The sequence below is a fragment of the Mesoplodon mirus genome (assembly GCF_964341445.2).
Source record: "Mesoplodon mirus genome assembly, chromosome: 4".
NCBI classification, from domain to species: Eukaryota; Metazoa; Chordata; class Mammalia; order Artiodactyla; family Ziphiidae; genus Mesoplodon; species Mesoplodon mirus.
The window spans coordinates 61,626,281-61,646,194 of record NC_138979.1 but is presented as its reverse complement, the minus strand read 5'-3'; the positions used below and the strand labels follow the sequence as shown (position 1 = coordinate 61,646,194).

The 19,914-nt window shown below is 37.8% G+C and overlaps 1 protein-coding gene across 7 annotated transcripts in view; it reads left to right on the top strand.

Annotated features, from left to right (window-relative positions):
- Positions 1–19,914, top strand: part of MYO9A (myosin IXA) — a 287,470-nt gene that overhangs the window by 213,504 nt on the left and 54,052 nt on the right. For all 7 annotated transcript variants that reach the window (XM_082618504.1, XM_082618506.1, XM_082618507.1 and 4 more), the window contains 5 exons: positions 8,964–9,076; positions 12,684–12,826; positions 15,700–15,923; positions 16,411–16,527; positions 18,301–18,489. In XM_082618504.1, the coding sequence (XP_082474630.1) occupies positions 8,964–9,076; positions 12,684–12,826; positions 15,700–15,923; positions 16,411–16,527; positions 18,301–18,489 (786 nt within the window). The remainder of the gene's footprint in view (positions 1–8,963; positions 9,077–12,683; positions 12,827–15,699; positions 15,924–16,410; positions 16,528–18,300; positions 18,490–19,914) is intronic.

Here is a 19,914-nt window from a genome sequence, read left to right as displayed (position 1 = left end):
TATTATTCCATGAGTTATTCCAATATTCCATTGTATATATGTGCCACACCTTCTTTATCCATTCATCTGTCGATGGACACTTAGGTTGCTTCCATGTCCTAGCTATTGTAAATAGAGCTGCAGTGAACACTGTGGTACATGACTCTTTTTGAATTATGGTTTTCTCAGGGTATAAGCCCAGTAATGTGATATCTGGGTCATATGGTAGTTCTATTTTTAGTTTTTTAAGGAACCTCCATACTGTTCTCCATAGTGGCTGTATCAATTTACATTCCCACCAATACTGCAAGAGGCTTCCCTTTTCTCCACACCCTCTCCAGCATTTATTGTTCGTAGGTTTTTTGATGATGGCCATTCTGACTGGTGTGGGGTGATACCTCATTGTAGTTTTGATTTGCATTTCTCTAATGATTAGTGATGTTGAGCATCCTTTCATGTGTTTGTTGGAAAACTGTGTATCTTCTTTGGAGAAATGTCTGTTTAGGTCTTCTGCCCATTTTTAGATTGGGTTGTTTGTTTTCTTGATATTAAACTGCATGAGCTGCTTGTAAATTTTGGAGATTAATCCTTTGTCAATTGCTTCATTTGTAAATGTTTTCTCCCATTCTGAGGGTTGTCTTTTCGTCTTGTTTATGGTTTCCTTTGCTGTGCAAAAGCTTTTAAGTTCCATTAGGTCCCATTTGTTTATTTTTGTTTTTACTTCCATTACACTAGGAGGTGGATCAAAAAAGATCTTGCTGTGATTTATGTCATAGAGTTTTCTGCTTATGTTTTCCTCTGACAGTTTTATAGTGTCTGGCCTTACATTTAGGTCTTTAATCCATTTTGAGTTTATTTTTGTGTATGGTGTTAGGAAGTGTTCTAATTTCATTCTTTCACATGTAGCTGCCCAGTTTTCCCAGCACCACTTAGAGAAGAGGCTGTCTTTTCTCCATTGTATATCCTTTCCTCTGTTACCAAAAATAAGGTCACCACATGTGCATGGGTTTACCTCTGGACTTTCTATCTTGTTCCATTGATCTATATTTCTGTTTTTGTGCCAGTACCATACTGTCTTGATTACTTTAGCTTTGTAGTATAGTCTAAAGTAGGGAGCCTGATTCCTCCAGCTCTGTTTTTCTTTCTCAAGATCGCTTTGGCTATTCGGGGTCTTTTGTGTTTCCCTACAAATTGTGACATTTTTTGTTCTAGTTCTGTGAAAAACGCCAGTGGTGGTTTGATAGGGATTGCATTGAATCTGTAGATTGCTTTGGGTAGTAGAGTCATTTTCACAATGTTAATTCTTCCAATCCAAGAACATGGTATATCTCTCCATCTGTTTGTATCATCTTCAGTTTCTTTCATCAGTGTCTTGTAGTTTTCTCCATACAGGTGTTGTGTCTCCTTAGGTAGGTTTATTCCTAGGTATTTTATTCTTTTTGTTGCAGTGGTAAATGGGAGTGTTTCCTTAATTTCTCCTTCAGAATTTTCATCATTAGTGTATAGGAGTGCAAAGGTTTCTGTGCATTAATTTTGTATCCCGCTACTTTACCTAATTCATTGATTAGCTCTAGTAGTTTTCTGGTAGCATCTTTAGGATTATGTATGTATAGCATCCGGTCAGCTGCAAACAGTGACAGTTTTACTTGTTTTCCGATTTGGATTCCTTTTCTTTCTTTTCCTTCTCTGATTGCCGGGGCTAAAACTTCCAAAACTATGTTGAATAATAGTGGTGAGAGTGGGCAACCTTGTCTTGTTCCTATCTTAGTGGAAGTGGTTTCAGTTTTTCACCATTGAGAATGATGTTGGCTGTAGGTTTGTCATATATGCCTTTATTATGTTGAGGTAGCTTCCCTCTTTGCCTGATTTCTAGAGGGTTTTTTTATCATAAATGGGTGTTGAATTTTGTCGAAAGCTTTTTCTGCATCTGCTGAGATGATCATATGGTTTTCCTCCTTCAGTTTGTTAATATGGTTTATCACATTGATTGATTTGCATATATTGAAGAATCCTTGCGTTCCTGGGATAAACCCCACTTGATCATGGTGTATGATCCTTTTAATGTGCTGTTGGATTTTATTTGCTAGTATTTTGTTGAGGATTTTTGCATCTATGTTAATCAGTGATATTGGCCTGTAGTTTTCTTTCTTTGTGACATCTTTATCTGGTTTTGGTATCAAGGTGATGGTGGCCTCCTAGAATGAGTTTGGGAGTGTTTGTCCCTCTGCTGTATTTTGGAAGAGTTTGAGAAGGATGGGTGTTAGCTCTTCTCTACATGTTTGATAGAATTCTCCTGTGAAGCCATCTGGGCCTGGGCTTTTGTCTGTTGGAAGATTTTTTTCTTTTTTTTTTTTTTGCTGTACGCGGGCCTCTCACTGTTGTGGCCTCTCCTGCTGCGGAGCACAGGCTCTGGATGCGCAGGCTCAGCGGCCATGGCTCACGGGCCCAGCCGCTCCACGGCATGTGGGATCTTCCCGGACCGGGGCACGAACCCACGTGCCCTGCACTGGCAAGCGGACTCTCAACCACTGCGCCACCAGGGAAGCCCCTGTTGGAAGATTTTTTATCATAGTTTCAATTTCAGTTCTTGTGATTGGTCTGTTCGTATTTTATATTTCTTCCTGGTTCACTCTTGGCACGTTGTGCATTTCTAAGAATTTGTCCATTTCTTCCAGGTTGTCCATTTTATTGGCATAGAGTTGCTTCTAGTAATCTCGCATGATCCTTTGAATTTCTGCAGTGTCAGTTGTTACTTCTCCTTTTTCATTTCTAATTCTATTGATTTGAGTCTTCTCCCTTTTTTTCTTGATGAGTCTGGCTAATGGTTTATCAATTTTGTTTATCTTCTCAAAGAACCAGCTTTTATTTTTATTGATCTTTGCTATCATTTCCTTCATTTCTTTTTCATATATTTCTGATCTGATCTTTATGATTTCTTTACTCTGCTAACTTTGGGGTTTTTTTGTTCTTCTTTCTCTAATTGCTTTAGGTGCAAAGTTAGGTTGTTTATTTGAGATGTTTCTTGTTTCTCGAGGTAGGATTGTATTGCTATAAACTTCCCTCTTAGAACTGCTTTTGGTGCCTCCCATAGGTTTTGAGTCGTCGTGTCTCCATTGTCATTTGTTTCTAGGTATTTTTTGATTTCCTCTTTGACTTCTTCAGTGATCACTTGGTTATTAAGTAGTGTATTGTTTAGCCTTCATGTGTTTGTAATTTTTACAGATCTTTTTCTGTAATTGATATCTAGTCTCATAGCGTTGTGGTCAGAGAAGATGCTTGATACGATTTCAATTTTCTTAAATTTACGAAGGCTTGATTTGTGACCCAAGATATGATCTATCCTGGAGAATGTTCCATGAGCACTTGAGAAGAATGTGTATTCTGTTGTTTTTGGATGGAATGTCCTATAAATACCAATTAAGTCCATCTTGTTTAATGTATCATTTAAAGCTTCTGTTTCCTTATTTATTTTCATTTTGGATGACCTGTCCATTGGTGTAAGTGAGGCGTTAAAGGCCCCCACTATTATTGTGTTACTGTCGATTTCCTCTTTTATAGCTGTTAGCCGTTGCCTTATGTATTGAGGTGCTCCTATGTTGGGTGCATGTATATTTATAATTGTTCTGTCACCTTCTTGGATTGATCCCTTGATCATTATGTAGTGGCCTTCCTTGCTCTTGTAACAATCTTTATTTTAATGTCTATTTTATCTGATATGAGTGTAGCTACTCCAGCTTTCTTTTGATTTCCATTTGCATGGAGTATCTTTTTCCATCCCCTCACTTTCAGTCTGTATGTGTCCCTAGGTCTGAAGTGGGTCTCTTGCAGACAGCATATAGATGGGTCTTGTTTTTGTATCTATTCAGCAAGCCTGTGTCTTTTGGTTGGAACATTTAATCCATTCACGTTTAAGGTAATTATCTATATGTATGTTCCTATGATCATTTTCTTAATTGTTTTGGGTTTGTTTTTGTAGATCCTTTTCTTCTCTTGTGTTTCCCACTTAAAGAATATCCTTTAGCATTTGTTGTAGAGCTGGTTTGGTGGTGCTGAATTCTCTTAGCTTTTTCTTGTCTGTAAAGCTTTTGATTTCTCCATTGAATCTCTATGAGATCCTTGCCAGGTAGTGTAATCTTGGTTGTAGATTCTTCCCTTCCATCACTTTAAGTATATCATACCACTCCCTTCTGGCTTGTAGAGTTTCTGCTGAGAAATCAGCTGTTAACCTTATAGGAGTTCCCTTGTATGTTATTTTTCGTTTTTCCCTTTCTGCTTTCAATAATTTTTCTTTGTCTTTAATTTTTGCCAATTTGATTACTATGTGTCTCGGCGTGTATCTCCTTGTGTTTATCCTTTATGGGACTCAACGCTTACTGGACTTGGGTGGCTATTTCCTTTCCCATGTTAGGGAAGTTTTCGACTATAATCTCTTCAAATATTTTCTCTGTTCCTTTCTCTCTCTCTTCTCCTTCTGGGACCCCTATAATGCGAATGTTGTTGTGTTTAATGTCCCAGGGGTCTCTTAGGCTATCTTCATTTCTTATTTCTTTATTCTGTTCCACAACAGTGAATTCCACCATTCTGCCTTCCAGGTCACTTATCTGTTCTTCTGCCTCAGTTATTCTGCTATTGATTCCTTCTAGTGTAGTTTTCATTTCAGTTATTGTATTGTTCATCCCTGTTTGTTTGTTCTTTAATTCTTCTAGGTCTTTGTTAAACATTTCTTGCATCTTCTCGATCTTTGTGTCCATTATTTTTCCGAGGTCCTGGATCATCTTCACTATCATTATTCTGAATTCTTTTTCTGGAAGGTTGCTTATCTCCACTTCATTTAGTTGTTTTTCTGGGGTTTTATCTTGTCCCTTCCTCTGGTACATAGCCCTCTGCCTTTTCATTTGTCTGTCTTTCTGTGAATGTGGTTTTTGTGCCACAGACTGCAGGGTTCTAGTTCTTCTTGCTTCTGCTGTCTGCCCTCTGGTGGATGAGGCTATCTAAGAGGCTTGATGGGAGGGACTGGTGGTGGGTAGAGCTGACTGTTGCTCTGGTGGGCAGAGCTCAGCAAAACTTTAATCTACTTGATTGTTGATGGGTGGGGCTCCAACACTAGCAGGTAGGTCTGGTTCAGCATCCCCTGGGGTCACTGCTCCTTCCCCTGGGTCCCGACTCGCACACTACTTTGTGTGTGCCCTCTGAGAGTGGAGTCTCTGTTTCCCCCAGTCCTGTCAAAGTCCTGCAGTCAGTTCCCACTAGGCTTCAAAGTCTGATTCTCTAGGAATTCTTCCTCCCGTTGCTGGACCTCCAGGTTGGGAAGCCTGACGTGGGGCTCAGAACCTTCACTCCAGTGGGTGGACTTCTGTGGTATAAGTGTTCTCCAGTTTGTGAGTCATCCACCTAGCAGTTACAGGGTTTGATTTTACTGTGATTGCGCCCCTCCTACCGTCTCATTGTGGCTTCTCTTTTGTCTTTGGATGTGGGGTATCTTCTTTGGTGAGTTCCAGTGTCTTCCTGTCAATGATTGTCCAGCAGCTAGTTGTGATTCTGGTGTTCTCGGAAGAGGGATTGAGAGCACGTCCTTCTACTCTGCCATCTTGGTTCCTCTCCTCATCCCATAGGTTTTGGGTCATTGTGTTTTCATTGTCGTTTGTTTCTAGGTATTCTTTGATTTCCTCTTTGATTTCTTCAGTGATCTCTTGGTTATTTAGTAGTGCATTGTTTAGCCTCCTTGTGTTTGTATTTTTCACAGATATTTTTCCTGTAATCGATATCTAGTTTCATAGCGTTGTGGTTGCAAAAGGTACTTGATATGATTTCAATTTTCTCAAGTTTACCAAGGCTTGATTTATGACCCAAGATATGATCTATCCTGGAGAATGTTCCATGAGCACTTGAGAAGCAAGTGTATTCTGTTAGTTTTGAATGGAATGTCCTATAAATATCAATTAAGTCCATCTTGTTAAATGTGTCATCTAAAGCTTGTGTTTCCTTACTTATTTTCATTTTGGATGATATGTCCTTTGGTGAAAATGGGGTGTTAAAGTCCCCTACTATGTTTGTGTTACTGTTGATTTCCCCTTTTATGGATGTTAGCATTTGCCTTATGTATTGAGGTGCTGCTATGTTGGGTGCAAAAATATTTACAGTTGTTATATCTTCTTCTTGGATCGATCCCTTGGTCATTATGTAGTGTCCTTCTTTGTCTCTCTAATAGTCTTTATTTTAAAGTCTATTTTGTCTAATATGAGTATTGCTACTCCAGCTTTCTTTTGATTTTCATTTGCATGGAATATCTTTTTCCATCCCGTCACTTTCAGTCTGTATGTGTCCCTAGGTCTGAAGTGGGTCTCTTGTAGACAGCATATATGTGGGTCTTGTTTTTGTATCCATTCAGCCAGTCTGTGTCTTTTGGCGGGAGCATTTAATCCATTTACATTTAAGGTAATTATCGATATGTATGTTCCTATTACCATTTTCTTAATTGTTTTGGGTTTGTTATTGTAAATCTGTTCCTTCTTTTGTGTTTCCTGCCTAGAAGTTCCTTTAGCATTTGTTGTAAAGCTGGTTTGGTGGCGCTGAATTCTCTTAACTTTTGCTTGTCTATAAAGGTTTTAATTTCTCTGTCGAATCTGAATGAGATCCTTGCTGGGTAGAGTAATCTTGGCTGTAGGTTTTTCCCTTTCCTCACTTTAAATATGTCCTGTCGCTCCCTTCTGACTTGCAGAGTTTCTGTTGAAAGATCAGCTGTTAACCTTATGGTGTTTCCCTTGTATGTTATTTGTTGTTTTTCCATTGCTGCTTTTAATATTTTTTCTTTGTGTTTAATTTTTGATAGTTTTATTAATACGTGTCTTGGTGTGTTTCTCCTTGGATTTATCCTGTATGGGAGTGTCTGTGCTTCCTGAAGTTGATTGACTATTTCCTTTCCCATATTAGGGAAGTTTTCAACTATAATGTCTTCAAGTACTTTCTTAGTCCATTTCTTTTACTCTTCTTCTTCTGGGACCCCTATAATTCGAATGTTGGTGCGTTTAATGTTGTCCCAGAGATCTCTAAGACTGTGCTCAATTCTTTTCATTCTTTTTTCTTTATTCTGCTCTGCAGTCGTGATTTCCTCTATTTTTATCTTCCAGGTCACTTATACGTTCTTCTGCCTCAGTTATTCTGCTATTGAGTCCATCTCTAGAATTGTTAATTTCATTTATTGTGTTGTTCATCATTGTTTGTTTGCTCTTTAGTCCTTTTAGTTTCTTGTTAAATGTTTCTTGTATTTTTTCCATTCTATTTCCAAGATTTTGGATCATCTTTACTATCATTACTCTGAATTCTTTTGCAGGTAGACTGCCTATTTCCTCTTCATGTATTTGGTCTCGTGGGCTTTTACCTTGCTCCTTCATCTGCTGTTTGTGTCTCTGTCTTCTCATTTTGCTTAACTTACTGTGTTTGGGGTCTCGTTTTCGCTGGCTGCAGGTTAGTAGTTCCTGTTGTTTTTGGTGTCTGCCCCCAGTGGCTAAGGTTGGTTCAGTGGGTTGTGTAGGCTTCCTGGTGGAGGGGACTGGTGCCTGTGTTCTTCTGGATGAGGCTGGATCTTGTCTTTCTGGAGGGCAGGACCATGTCTGGTGGTGTGTTCTGGGGTGGCTGCGACCTTAGTATGATTTTAGGCAGCCTCTCTGCTAATGGGTGGAGTTTTGTTCCTGTCTTGGTCGTTGTTTGGCATAGGGTGTCCAGCACTGTAGCTTGCTGGTTGTTGCGTGGAGCTGGGTCTTAGCATTGTGATGGAGGTCTCTGGGAGAGCTTTCACCGTTTGATATTACGTGGAGCTGGGGAGGTCTCTGGTTGATCAATGTCCTGAACTTGGCTTTCCCACCTCAGAGGCACAGGCCTGACACCCGGCCAGAGCAGGAAGACCCTGTCAGCCACATGGCTGGTCTCCACTTCTGCTGGTGTTGAGGTTCACACCTCTAGCCTTTTGTTGGAGTCACCCCACCGATGAAGACAGGACCCTCAGCAGCCGATTGTTGGCAGGTGGATTCTTAACCACTGCACCACCAGTGAAGTCCCTGTTTCATATTATTTTGTCTAAGTTTTCCTTTTATTTTGTTTTTGTCTTTGGTTGTTTCAGGCAAGAGTATAGAACAGGTTCTTGTTACTCCATCTTGGCCAGAAGCAGATCTGTTCTTTAAATTTAACAGTTCAGGATATTTGCTATTGCTGTTGATAAGGCCATAGTCATGCAGACCAAAAGGTTAAAGAAAAGATTATAACTGTAGAAAAATGAAATATTAGAAAAATGACTTGAATAGGTAACAAGAAATTCTGTCCTCCAACTGGTATTGTCTTTAAAGGGGCACATTGTAAACAAATGGAGCAAGAGTTATCAATTGAAATTCAGGTCCTTTTTATAGCTATGTAAGTTGTTCATAATTTAAACCATTAGTGAGTATAATGATATTTTATTCTTTGGTCTTTTGGTTTTTCGTATCTTCCTGTGTTCTAGCTCTTTTAAACCCTTAACTGGATATAAAAATCTATAATAGCAAGTTAGCCATAAAAATAATTATCATCTTTTTAGGGACAAATAAAAGAAGGTATGAAAAACTATGCTTAGTATTCTAGATTTATCAGGTCCTGGATCTTTTGTCTCTATCTTTAGATGGTTTTGATTTTTTTCTTACTTTTCCACTTGATGTTCTTTTTTTTCTTTCACCCTACTTGATATTCTTTGTTAAATTGTTGGGAAACATGAGCTGGTAGTTCCTGTTTAGCGTTTTCATTGACCCAAGTTCTCTTTACTTCAGATTACTGTATGAAGTTAATGGAGTTTTTAGTGGGTTTTTTTATTTGAATGCATCTCTGAGTAATATGAATGTATTTTTGAATGTTTTTAATAGGGGTAATTCTCAAATAATTCTATAACCTGAGTTTTAATTACAGTGCTATGATATAATTACTTGGTTTTAAGGTCTTCTTTACATATGTAATTATTACAGACATCACAGCGTTTTTCCTCAGTTGTTGAAGAAGCGAAGCTTCATAAGACCATGTCTCAAGGAGAGATTACGAAGTTGGCAGTGAGACAAAAGGCTTCAGATTCAGATATAAGGTATAAAGCATACACTGACTGTTAATAGGGGTAATATAATTTTATTTACTAATAGACCATAGTTAAATACTGAGCATCTTTTTAAAACCATAATTGATAGAATAGCTATCAATTTTGAAAGTTTTGAAATTTATTTTTCAACAAATACTAAGTGCCTACTGTGTGACAGTAGCAGAAATAATTCAGATATATATAATGAGCTTTGTCATTTTATATGTTTAACACTGTGATTTGGGCAAAGTCTTTACATCATTATATGACTTAGGATTTCTGGTTGTAAAAGAAAAGAGATTAGACCAGGTTAGATTGAAAATATTTTCCAGTTTTGGACTTGGACTCTGTTCTGAGTTAAGTGTTTTACAAATGGAACTGGAAAAGACTTTCAGGAAAGAACTCTGTTCTCTTTAGGAGAGTATATGAAGTTTTTATTTATCAAGAATATGTCTTTGTCCCTTACTGTGTTATATAAGGCAATTGGGCCCTCAATGAACACTTCAATATCTCATTGAAATCTATCTGGTTCATAACCCTATTAAAGATCACTTTCTCAATGACTGTAGAGGCATAATCCAAGGTAACCCAAATCTAGAGCAGATTATGCTGGAGATCAAATTTTGGGAAACAAAATGTAACATAGAGAAAACATCAAGGTGGAGATAGCAGATTAACTATATAAATTTAATTTCTACATCCTCCTAAAATAACAAAACCTATACAGGCCAAAAACAACAGGAGACAGCAATAATAAAACAGGAGACAGCAATAATACAAACGTGGAATCCAAAAAGTAGATAGACAAATTTTAAATGTCTTTATAGATAGGAGAAAGTTGAATCCTAAACCAACTGGGTAAAACTGAGAAAGAAGCATCTGGCTGACTGGTCTTCCCCAATCCTAGCAGAAAACAGGAGATCTATTTTCTGGAAAGGATAAGACAGAAGATTTCTGCACTTGGAGGTAACCAGATACAGTTGAGGATTGGGGTACATATTTGGAACAGGGAGATTTAATGAATGTTTACATACTGAATGTTAAGATCCCCCAGATTTTTTTCTGTATTCAGCTTCCACATTTCACATACCCTCTAAGCAGATGATTCAAAGAGTCTTTGGGACTTCCATCCAACCCTCATGGAAAGACCTAAAGATATTGCTATCAGGGGCTCTCCCTACAAATTGGACCAGCCAGATAACCCTACAAGGACGACCACAGTTTGGAAGCCCCACCAATGCACACTAGACCTTCCAAGAAGCTTGTTTATACCCTACTTTTTTTTTTTTTTTTTTTTTTTTTTGCGGTACGCGGGCCTCTCACCATTGTGGCCTCTCCCGTTGCGGAGCACAGGCTCCGGATGCGCAGGCTCAGCGGCCATGGCTCACGGGCCCAGCCGCTCCACGGCATATGGGATCCTCCCAGGCCGGGGCACGAACCCGTATCCCCTGCATCGGCAGGTGGACTCTCAACCACTGCGCCACCAGGGAGGCCCCTATACCCTACTTTTGATCACCACACATTTGAGGAGACATCGGAAGTGAAAGAATCTAAAACTAATGGATAAAATACAACTTGGAAGCAATAAACTATACAGGGGAAAGAAAACTTCAAGACAGACAAATACAACTATCAATAGACCTTCTGCATAAATAAATATAACTACATTCATGAAACCAAACAGAATACTTTAAAGGGAAACATTCATAATAAAAAGTATTTTTTAGCATGAAGAAGTCAGAAGAGTTAGAAAGAAAGTTGAGGACATCTGTCAGAAAGTTGAGCCAAAAGACAAAGGGATAGAAGAGACAAGAAAAAATAGGAAAATTAGAGGATCAGTTCAGGACATCCAGTGACCCACTGATAGGAGCTCTGGAAAGATAGGACAAAGTAAAAATAAAGTAATTCAAATAAATTTCATGGAACTGAAGGACTTGAGTTTCTACAGATTGAAAGGACCCCCTGAGGGCCCAACATAATGAATGATGGTGAAAGTAGCTTTTCAAGTGATGGTTGTACAGCAATCACTGAGGGAACCATGCCAGATTAGAGCAGGTTAGATGGCTCTGGGAAAGATTTCTTCAAGAACATGGAACTGATGTTGTACCTACTATGTTTCAACATGTTGAGAGGAGATACTTACAAATGGGGAGACACTTGGAGGTGAATTGGATGTAGGAAAGTGAGCAAATGTAAAACAAAACACTAACTCTAGAAAAATATTGGTTATGGAGGGTACTGTGTGTCCCAGTTGTGAATATTATTTACAGAGTAAAAAAAATAGTGAATACTACTGAAAGAAAATACTGTATATTGATCTAACTAAAATTATGATATTCTGTTGCGGGGATGTCTGTATTTGTGGAGAGTATAGAACTGGAGTGTTGGAATATGCTTAATTATTATTTGTGGTCACAAATATGATAGCATTATAAGTATGGTAAATATTAAAAGAATCAGTTAAATAAATTCAAAAGGGTTGCTCTAGGGAGCAGAAAAGGAATGAGAATGGCAGGAGAATGCTATCATTTGTAATAAGTCTTGTAGAATAATTTCCCTTTATACTATATGGATGTATAGGATTAGTAATAAGCTATTAGAAAAAGAAGGAAGCATGGATAAAAGAACATGGGCTTCAAAAGCAGACAGACCTGATTTTTTTTTTTTTTTTTTTTTTTGTGATACGCGGGCTTCTCACTGTTGTGGCCTCTCCCGTTGCGGAGAACAGGCTCCGGACACGCAGGCTCAGCGGCCATGGCTCATGGGCCCAGCCGCTCCGCGGCATGTGGGATCCTCCTGGACCGGGGCACGAACCCGTGTCCCCTGCATCGGCAGGTGGACTCTCAACCACTGCGCCACCAGGGAAGCCCCAGACCTGATTTTAACTTCCATCTCCATCAGCCCTCTGAGCCTCAGGTTGCTCATGTGTAAAGTTAGGATAAAAATACCTATTTATCATGGTAGTTGTGAAAAGAAGCCATCATAAGTAAGGCATAGTGCCTGGCTCCTAGTCGATGCTCAAAAAAAAAGGAACCAACAAATTAATGTACAAGTAAGCCTCCTAATACAAGGTTAGGATACATACTATATGGTCAGTAAATGTGAACTGTTATTATCTCAGGATGTTTCCTTGATTTATATGATGGGAGAGAGTATATAAGCACTAAGAATGAGGCAATATAGAGCATAGTAGGTGTGATTCTCAACTTTGTTACTCACTGGCTGTATAACCTTGGGAAAGTTACCTAATGTTTAAGCTACCAGTTTTTCACCTGAAAAACGGTTATGGTTTGAATGTAAACTTGTTGTTATAGTTAATTAAGGTAATTCTATATAAGCACTTGTACCTGGAGCATGATAACAACTCAAATGGTGGTTTTTGTTAACATCCCTGAGTCTCATTATTTCTGTATTCAAGATGAGGAAACTATCATTTACCCTCCAGATGAAGTTTAAATGTACAATTGAAGATTAAATATGACTAAACTTAACTGTGAAGGTTAAATGAATTAATTCACACGAAAGGTGTTTATATAACTTAAAGTGACGTACAGATATTGTCAATAGGACATGCTAATTTCCATTGTTACTTTTTTTTTTTTTTTTTTGTAAACAGACCTCAGAGAGCTAAGATGAGATTCTGGGCCAAAGGGAAACAAGGGGAGAAGAAGACTACCAGAGTGAAACCTGCCACCCATTCGGAGGTTTCGGCACTCTTTGCTGGCTCAGATATGATTCCAGCTCATCAGTTTCCAGATGGTAAAAATGGACAAAGGGTGGAGATTGTCTTCATAATTTCTGTTTACTCTTTCTGAAAGTTTACTATCCCTCTAGTATTTGTAATGGTAATCCTGTTGGTGAGATATTCTAATGAGACAGGACCAAGATTGTTAAGTCCCTCCTTAACAAACAGATAATTATAAAATTAAATTTTACCTATAAAAGAAGTTTCAGGGAAATGTGGCACAAAACAGTGAAGTAACAACAACTTCAAGAATGATTGTGAATCTTCGATTAGCCTCAGTTTTCTAAAGTGTAAAAATCTAACCATCATTCATTCACTTAACAAATGTATATTCCTAGTAAAAATTAACGACAGCAGCTAATTTTTGAGTGCTTACTACATTCAAGGCACTGTACTAAGCATATTGTATGTATTAACTCCATTGATCCTCACAACAATTTTTTGAGGTTGGTATGATTATTATTCCCAGTTTATAGATAAGAAAGCTGAGGCACAGAGAGTTATTTGCTTATACACGTATAGCAATTGGCAGAGCTGAGATTTGAATTCAGGCAGTCCAGCTCCAGAGTCCGTATTCATAACCATTGTGCTAAAGTACCTATTATATGTTCCTGGGACTTTATAGTGGTAGCTGTTATTTTAACTTTTGGGGCATCAATCATAGCACATTAGAAAATACCCAACAGTTAGTTCATCTGTTGAGATATGGCCTTTCTAAATGCTAGAATTATTAACTCTCCAAGGATTCCAATAGTCCCAGTATTAGAAGATTAGCCCATTCTTCCCAAGCCCTTTGCTCAAGTATGTATGAACGTTTTTAATTACCATGTAAGGATGCCAGCTATCTTAAACAGGGATATACATCAGAGGTGGATGTGTAGTAATGAGTGGGTAAAATACCGGTGGGTGGACGAAATATCAGTATTGAATAAAATAGAAAGAGGCCCTAGGAAGAAAGTTATTATCTCTAAGAAGAGATAGAACAGGCCCAGTTAAAATAAGTAAACAAAACTTCTCACATCTAGAATGAGATAAAAATAAAGGGACAAAGGATAAGATAAAGGGAGGAAAGATCAAGTTTCACATGGGAATGGATCAGCCAGAGCGGAGGCATCTGTGTGTCAAAGGAAAAACTGGGGGCTTCCCTGGTGGCGCAGTGGTTGAGAGTCTGCCTGCTGATGCAGGGGACATGGGCTCGTGCCCCGGTCCGGGAAGATCCCACATGCTGTGGAGCGGCTGGGCCCGTGAGCCATGGCCGCTGAGCCTGCGCGTCCAGAGCCTGTGCTCCGCAAAGGGAGAGGCCACAACAGTGAGAGGCCCGCGTACAGCAAAAAAGAAAAAAAAAAAAAAAAAAAGGAAAAACTGGTAGAAATTTAATTAGAACCCTGTTTTTCTGTCTTGTGGCTTTGCTCCTATCACTTTGCAAACTGATATGGATAAAACCAGTAGTAAATGAAGTGAATACTACAGGTTCAGTTTGGAAAATTTGGAATTCCTAAGAGGATCAATTCGTTTTATCTTATCTGGTTTATAGTAGTCATTCTAAATTTTTCATATTTCACAGTTATATTCTCCACTGCTGATTTCCAAGAAGGAATTAGGAAGCTCTTTGGTTGAAGTATATATTATTAGCAGACTTCATTGTGTGTTTGCTTCATAAGGATACATGTATAAAAATTGATTGTAGCCTTTTTATTTATCTTTGGGTAGAAATTTATTAAGGTAGCCCTTGTTTTTAATGCTGAAATTGGATTATGGACAGTTTATTTAGTAAGTATTATTTCTTTTAGTATAAAGAACGATATTGACTTTGCTAAATGAAATAATTAGATACTTGTATATCTAGGTTATATAATGGAATTAATATTAGTTGACACCAATTTGAATATACTTATATCCTATATCTTTATAATTTTTATTCTGGTGTCATATCTCAAGTTTGTTTCACTTCCTGCCTAAGGTGGCATTTAGCAAGTAGGAGGCTATTTTTTTTCCTTTATTGTCAGAATTAGCTTTTAGATGGAATGAGGATATACCATTGGACAGAAGGTAAGGTAAATATATGTGGGGAAAACATATGTGAAATGGGGCCAGCTTTCTCATCAAGCCCCAGGTAGGTGTTGGCAAATCCAGTGTAGTTCTAGATTATAATGGAGTACATGGAACCCAATTTCTCTGGTGTAAACAATTGCAGAGAAAATTTCTTGTGTTTTCCAATATTATATACAGAGCTAGTTAATTCCAGGAATTATCTGAGAAATTCATAGAGTTATTTGAGAAATATGTGTGAAAATCCTAAATAGCAAAGAGACACAGGCAGAAGTGAACCAATTGAGTTACCTGGTTCCCTAAATAGAGGTTGCCAGCCTAACACCAGTTATTGTCGCGGGAGCATTTATGGCTTTAGACCCTAGTAAACAAATAGTAATAATTATCAAACTTCACTGGTTTATTGGATTTGTATATAGCTGGATGTTCTTTCAAACAGATATAGTAAAGCAATGACTGGGTTAATAGTCAGCATTTAACATGCTAGTGCGATTGGGTACTCTTCTTTCTTTTCTTTGGGACTGAGGTCTTTGGGATCCAGGCTTCAGTTCTACAAGACACTTCCATCCAGTTTTTCAGTATCAGACCTCATCTCTTTGGGAGACGCGATAGAATTTCCCATTGAAAAGTGATAATTCTTAAATACATTTTCTGTACAAATGTACAATCTGGATTTACTGCCTAACTGCCTGAACTTAAACATTAATGTTACTTTACTTTTCAGATATTTACATGTTTCCTTCAGTGACTTACTAAAGGAACTTAAAAAGGAGGATGTAGAGGTTTCAGTATTTTTACTAAAAGAAATTTTTTTTGGACACTCTATCTTGATTTATAGAATTATCTCAGAATCAGCCAACACCTCCTTTGAGTCCAGAATTGCCTGGGAGTTGCCGGAAGGAGTTCAAAGAGAACAAAGAGCCTTCTCCAAAGGCAAGGCGCAAGCGAAATGTGAAGATCAGCAGCGTGGCTTTGGAGTCTATGCATTGGCAAAATGACTCTGTCCAGATCATAGCAAGTGCCAGTGATTTAAAAAGCATGGATGAATTTCTTCTGAAAAAGGTACCCTTTGCCTCAGGCCCCTGAGCAGCTTTGACTGTGGAATGCTTGTATATCAGGATATGCCCCCTAAAGGATATATGCTTCAGTAAGTTAGAGCGTCTGTTACTTTACCAGAAAGGTGCAAATAATAGGATTTGTATGAGTTAGACTGCGTAGACAGGATTTAAAGTTTTAGGCTTTACTGTTGACTTCAGTTTTACCATAACTGTCATGTTGCATTCTGTATGGGAAGGTGAGGCTTGTCATTGCACACTTTCAGTTGTCTTTTTGGTAGCAGAACTGTGGAATCATACAATGTTAGAAGGGACTTTAGAAATCATCTAGTAGTAATAAAACTTTGGCTATCTGGTCATGCTTTTATCTGGGTTCCATGATAGTTTGCCCTTTCAGGACGGTCATTGTTGAAGAAACAGTATGTGTCCAGAGTGGCATTCACTTCTTTTCAGTTTAGTTGATTGTGTACGAAATCTCTTTCTGTGGTCCCCAGATGAATGACCTAGATAATGAAGACAGCAAGAAAGACACACTAGTGGATGTTGTATTTAAAAAAGCTCTGAAAGAATTTCGGCAGAATATCTTCAGCTTTTATTCATCTGCATTGGCGGTAAGTTAAACTGTGTCAGGAGATATTCAGAAGTTTAACATATGAAAAATTTGACAATGCCATAAAAAATAATACAGGGGCCGTGTTCAACTAGAGATTTCTCCAGTGTCTTCTTTTTGTTTTAGGGATAGATAGGGAAAAGCATACTGACTGATCTCAGATTAATAGCATTCTCAAATTTCCTTGAGCAGTTTTTTTTTCCCCCGTTATAGGTATATTTTCATCTTAAGGTATTGAATTCAGATATTCTAGGTATGATTCTTTTTCATCCAGTGGCTCTTGACTATTTTTTTTTTTTTTTTTTTTTTTTTTTTTGCTGTACGCGGGCCTCTCACTGCTGTGGCCTCTCCCGTTGCGGAGCACAGGCTCCGGACACACAGGCTCCGCGGCCATGGCTCGCGGGCCCAGCCGCTCCGCGGCATGTGGGATCTTCCGGGATCGGGGCACGAACCCGTGTCCCCTGCATCGGCAGGCGGACTCCCAACCACTGCGCCACCAGGGAAGCCCGGCTCTTGACTATTTTGACTTCTCATGATCCTTTTAGCTCTGGCTCCAGCTTCTAATTCTCATTTGTGTTGGAATTATTATGCTTTTTTATTCAGTAGAATTAGAGCAGTTTATGTTCACCGATTTCTATATATGAGTTTGTATCACTTTCAGATTTACCTATACTTTCATATGATGTTGGTCATGGTTTAGAAAATTTATTATTGGTGCTAAAGTATATAATAATTAATACTTTTGATCTATAGAATCTTTATTGGTATCTGAATTGTCATATTTATTCTATAAAAATAATTTGTATTTAATTGGTTTTTCTTTGTTCAACCTGTAATTTAATGTGTAAAGAGAAATCAGGAGAACTTTCCTATGTATATTCTACTCAGTATAAGATTTTTTTGCCTTTTAAAAATAGGAACCATGCAGTCTTAGAGAGCAATAATTTCAAGACCATAATAAAGTAGTAATCAGGCTACGGCAAATGACTAGGTTTGGGTAGAGACAATGTTGGCCATATTTTTCTAATCCTGCTAACTGCTTGTCATGCTTCATACCTTTATTTTCTAGGTTAGGGACCAATATACTTTGTATCACATAGGAAGAGCCAACGTTATGAAATAGAGCTTAATAGTGGTTTTCTAACCCTGGATCAAAGAGGTTCAACTTCTAATTCTGAGGAGGTGAAAGAGAAATACATTTTAAATGTATATAATACATTTTGGTCATTTAAATGCTGTTTTTTTTCTTTCTCATGAAGACTCCACACCTCATTTAAATAAGTTAAAAGGAATTCCATGTAGATTCCTTTGCAAGAAATATGGTGTTATTCTAAGCATGTCATTCTTCTTTGGAAAAATGAATCAAAGTAAAGGTTGCCTGATGTTTCACTAGGCAAGAATTCAGGTATTCACTTTTTCAGTTTTAGAGTGGAACTATCTAAACAAGGTTCATTTCTGGGGATAGGTAATTAAGAGGGATACAAATAATCTTTATAGCTAAATATAGTTAAAAATTCCCAGGGCCTTCTCCAATTATTACATTGTTTAAACTGTTAGGTATTTTACTAAAATTTAGCAGGTTTTATTCTGCAGACATTCCATAGTAGAGTGGAAATTTACAAATACCACATGACCTCATGGACATGTCCATTAGAAAGTGTATCAGGATCCTAATTTTTATTCAAAATAACTACCCAATAAAAATTGAATCAGTCTTCTATATATAAAGCATTTCTTCATAAAACCTTACATTTCTTCTCTTATTGCTTATTAGATAGATGATGGGAAAAGTATACGGTATAAAGACCTCTACGCACTATTTGAACAGATTTTGGAAAAGACCATGAGGCTTGAGCAGCGTGATTGGAGTGAATCTCCAGTCAGAGTTTGGGTCAACACTTTTAAAGTGTTTTTAGATGAATATATGAATGAATTCAAGACTCTGGAATATATACCCACAAAGGTAAATATATTTTGATTTCTAAAAGGATTCAGTTATGAATTCTTCTTAAGAGTCTGGGACATCTGGTATTTGAGAAAAACATTACAGTGAACATGTCAGCTACTTTAGCACTACTTTAGATCCAGCAAACTCCATTCTGTCCTAAAAGTTCATCAGACTGTATTATCAAAGCCTTCTGCCATTAATATATTCTTCACTGAGTTAAAATATAATGTTGTGCCATTAAGATTATACCCTCAGCTTTGATAGAGGTCAGTACATAAATTTCCTTTTGAAAAACAGAGGTTAAAGACGTGATTCGTTGTATCATCTAGTGGCCTTTATGTAAGGACCCACGAATTATATTTCTCCTTGAATTAGGTTTTAGGAAAATGTATGTTTCTGAAAATCTATATAATAGTAATAATAAACTTTATTTATTGAGTACCAGGAATTATACTAGGTGTTTGATATTTTATTTACTTCTTGCTTCAGCCCTATTAAATAATTATTATGAAATTCTTATTACAGAAGAGATAGTAGGCTTAGAGAAGGTTGTCAGTGTGTTTCCTTTTAGTACCCCAGCTGAAATAATTAGGTATCTGATTATTAGGTAGCAGGAATACTATTAATCCTTCTTATTGTCTCCCATTTTATTTTCAGTTATTCTGATTTATGTATATTTAGATTTATAAAACATTTGAAATCATTTTGAAGTAATCAGATATAAATAAATCCTTGAAAATTCTTCTATTCTACATCTAAATTGGGGTCTTATGTTATGCAGAAGAAGATTCTTACTAGGCTTATACTGCTTTCTTTTGTAATTTTAAAAGATTAGATTGAGATTGTTCTCTACTATGGCTAACAGGAAACGTCATATGTAAAAGAACTTTTCCATGTCCCAGATGATACCTTTTTAAAAAATATTTATTTATTTATTTATTTATTTATTTATTTTTGGCTGCACTGGGTCTTCGTTGCTGCGTGCGGGCTTTTCTCTAGTTGCGGCGAGCTGGGGCTACTCTTTGTTGTGGTGCATGGGCTTCTCATTGCACTGGCTTCTCTTCTTGCAGAGCACAGGCCCTAGGCGCGCAGGCTTCAGTAGTTGTGGCTTGCAGGCTCTAGAGCACAGGCTCAGGAGTTGTGGCGCACAAGCTTAGTTGCTCCGCGGCATATGGGTATCTTCCCAGAGCAGGGCTCGAACCCATGTCCTCTGTGTTGGCAGGTGGATTCTTAACCACGGCGCCACCAGGAAAGTCCTCCAGATGATGCCTTTTGTTTTTTAATTTAATTTAATTTTATTTTTATACAGCAGGTTCTTATTAGTTACCCATTTTATACATATTAGTGTATATATGTCAATCCCAATCTCCCAATTCATCCCGCTACCAGCCCCGCCGCCACTTTCCCCCCTTGGTGTCCATACGTTTGTTCTCTACATCT